The sequence below is a fragment of the Paramisgurnus dabryanus genome, chromosome 4, assembly GCF_030506205.2.
Source record: "Paramisgurnus dabryanus chromosome 4, PD_genome_1.1, whole genome shotgun sequence".
In the NCBI taxonomy this organism is placed as follows: domain Eukaryota; kingdom Metazoa; phylum Chordata; class Actinopteri; order Cypriniformes; family Cobitidae; genus Paramisgurnus; species Paramisgurnus dabryanus.
The window spans coordinates 20,794,852-20,798,110 of record NC_133340.1 but is presented as its reverse complement, the minus strand read 5'-3'; the positions used below and the strand labels follow the sequence as shown (position 1 = coordinate 20,798,110).

The following is a 3,259-nucleotide window of genomic DNA, read 5'->3' as shown; positions in this document are numbered from 1 at the left end:
AGGTTTGAGCAAAAGTGTGCCGTTTTGGGTGTGTTTTTTAAAATGCAAATGAGCGGATGAAGTGCAAACACTGATCACAATGATGGTGGTTTGTTGTAATTCAAACTCAATTGTGCTGTCAAGTCCTTCTTTTCTCTCTCTTTCTCTCTGCACTAAATAGCAGTGCAGTGGTTGGATAGTGCAGATTAAGGGGGCGGTATTATTCTAATAAGATATCCTTATGACATCATAATGAAAGCCAAATTTCAATGACCTATTTTTGCTCACACCTACAAAGTGGCAATGCTAACATTTTCATGCCATGGCCCCTTTAACGCGAATGTACATACTGCCTTAGCGCACGTTAAGTAGGCACCCCGTGAAATTAAGTACCTACACAGTAAGTATGCGATTTCGGATTCAGCCAAGCTCCCTGCAGTAACTGGTGTTTGGGGATTTCGGTCCGGGCGGAACCAATCTCTGTCACTTTTAGTTCCGCCCTTAAAAAGTCACTCCATGACATCTACCTTAAATGCAGTGCTTTGTATAAAAGCAAAAACAGAACAGCAGTTGCTAAAATCACTTTGGAAATAAACAGCACAACTGGTCTACAGCATGTTGTGTTTTGGATGCCATTTCTTATCATGACCTGTATAAACCAGCTTAACACTAGTCTAAACTGGTAATTTTGGCAGCAGTGTAAATAATATAGTATAATTTCATATACGTATGGCTCACTTTCATATATTTAAGTATTCACATATTAATAATCCTCAAAACATGTATTACAAATTTGAGAAAGTATAATATACAGCACATGTGCACATGTTTAGAATAACCTGCATGTATCTTTTTTAATTCTATATTATGTAGTGTTTTTGTACTATTTTTAAAAATAGTCTAGCTGTGTTCTTACCACAGTTAAAGCAGAGAATGGGAAATAAATCAATAATGATCGCAGGCCCTATGAGAGCTTGCCAATGATTAAGAAATAAGAAATTGATTTGGCACAAAAATACGTGCACATAATACACACATGACTGAATGACGGAGTTTCTCTAATCAGTAAGATCGGTTCTTAAAACCACACCCTGTTTAAAGCTGTCACTATAAAACACAGTACTTAGATCATCTCTGAACATACTGAGCAAATAATGGAAGTAAAAACCATTTATGAAAATGATGGAGAAAAATATCCTCCACCATCTGGACCTTGGACACAGAGTCAGAACCGGACTGAAGCTCAAAACCGCAGTAAGTGAAATCTCATTCTGTCATTTTCCTGCTTTGGATTTGTAAAGAAGATTTTGCAATATACTTGAATTTAAACTTAATATCTGATGATTTGGAGTTCCTAATTTGTGTGGGGGTTCTCTTTGACAGGTAGAAATAGATGCTCCTTGTTCATCACAGTGTTACTTGGGCTCATCTGTGTTTTACTGGTGGTTGGCATTTTAGTGCTGTACATCCATCTCACAGCAGAGAGAGACCTGATGAAGAGAAGCTACATGAACAACGCTGAAGGCTACAATAAAACTTCGAACAACCTGAAAATGAATTACAGTCAACTGACTGTTGAGAAAGAAGAGCTAAAGAAAACCCTTAGCTCTGTGAGTCAGAAGAAATTGGAGTTGGAGACCGATAACAAACGTTTGACTGGCGAGAAAGAAGAGCTAACGAAAAGCCTGAACTCTATGAGTCAGAAGAAACAGGAGTTGGAGACCGATAACAAACGTTTGACTGATGAGAAAGAATGGCTAACGAAAAGCCTGAACTCCATGAGTCAGACGAAACTGGAGTTAGAGACCAACATCAAGAATTTGAAAGATTCACTAATGAAGAAATCAGGTGTGTATAACTGTTGGTTTCTTTTTTTTTCCATAAAAGATAAGTGTATTTGACATCTGTGTGTTTTTGTTTGTTGAAAGGGTCATACATGTATTATATATCCAGTGAGATTAAGAGTTGGTCTGACAGCAGGCAGTTCTGCAGGGATCGTGGTCAAGATCTGGTCATTATCAACACTGAAGAAGAACAGGTAGAGTTTGTATAAGTTAGTAAGAGTGTGGTAAACCATAAGAATCATATCACCTGTTTTATATACACACACAGAGACACATATTATCAATCATCAAGGAGGACATGTGGATTGGTTTGTCTGACATAGCAGAGGAAGGAAAGATGAAATGGGTGGATAATACACCACCGTATCAAGTGTAAGCAAACAAATTTTCCTTGAATTATACTTTAATATTATTATTGAAAATTATAAATGAATATATATATATATATATATATATATATATATATATATATATATATATATATATATATATATATATATATATATATATATATACTTACAATTAAACTTTATTCAGGATGATGCCATAGAAGAACAATTTTGGTTCCTCAAACCACCCTTTAGTAAAAGGTTACCCAGATAGCATGAAACCATTGAAACAATGTTAAAAACTGTTGATTTGTCAATGTTAATACCATTGAATCGATATCAGGTTTGCACCCTCCATTAATATTGAAAAAAATATTGACATTTCAACAAATCACCATTATTATTGTGATCAGTATTTGCTTTAGTTGGGTCCTTGACTCTTGACATTCTTTTTTTAGGGTTTCTGTGTGTTTATGTAGAAACTCATGTGCATTGGAAAATAAAGATGTGTTTCAAAGTTAAGTTGAAACTGATTGCATTTGTATGAAGTCAAGAAGGTATAAAATTAAGCAGCTTTATGTTGATCCATGTTTGACCATTATAATTGTTCTGGTTTGTAAATCCACTGTGACAAGATAAACAGAGAAAATGCTGAGTCATTCAGACATCATTACTCATCCTACAAAGCTCAACAATGGTGACAATCATCAAACAAATTCATAAATTAGTCACACAATTATTTAGTACTACGATGATACCCAGCATGCATTGCAGCATGAAACTTTCTTTTGTTGATCATCACCATTGATGAGATTCATAGACTGATTCATGATGTCAGAGATAGATTCAGTAGTTTTATCTTCTTAATGAATTTTTTTTATTTTATAATTTTCAAAATAACAGATCTGTCACTTATCCCAACTAGTACTGTAATATCCATTTCTTACACATTTTTAGCAATATTTCATTAAAGGGCCCATGGCATGAAGATGTTAGCATTGCCACTTTATGAATTTGTCTGATGATTGTCACCATTGTTGAGCTTTGTAGGATGAGTAATGATATCTGAATGTGTCAGCATTTTCTCTGTTTATCTTGTCACAGTGG

At 34.8% G+C, this 3,259-nt stretch overlaps 1 protein-coding gene across 1 annotated transcript; it reads left to right on the top strand.

The window, feature by feature from the left end:
- Positions 1-1,133: 1,133 nt before the first annotated feature.
- Positions 1,134-2,199, top strand: LOC135760443 (uncharacterized). The gene is made up of 4 exons (XM_065274427.2): positions 1,134-1,233; positions 1,363-1,827; positions 1,908-2,017; positions 2,092-2,199. The coding sequence occupies exons 1-4, from the start codon at positions 1,134-1,136 to the stop codon at positions 2,197-2,199; spliced, it is 783 nt and encodes a 260-aa protein (XP_065130499.1).
- Positions 2,200-3,259: the final 1,060 nt, after the last annotated feature.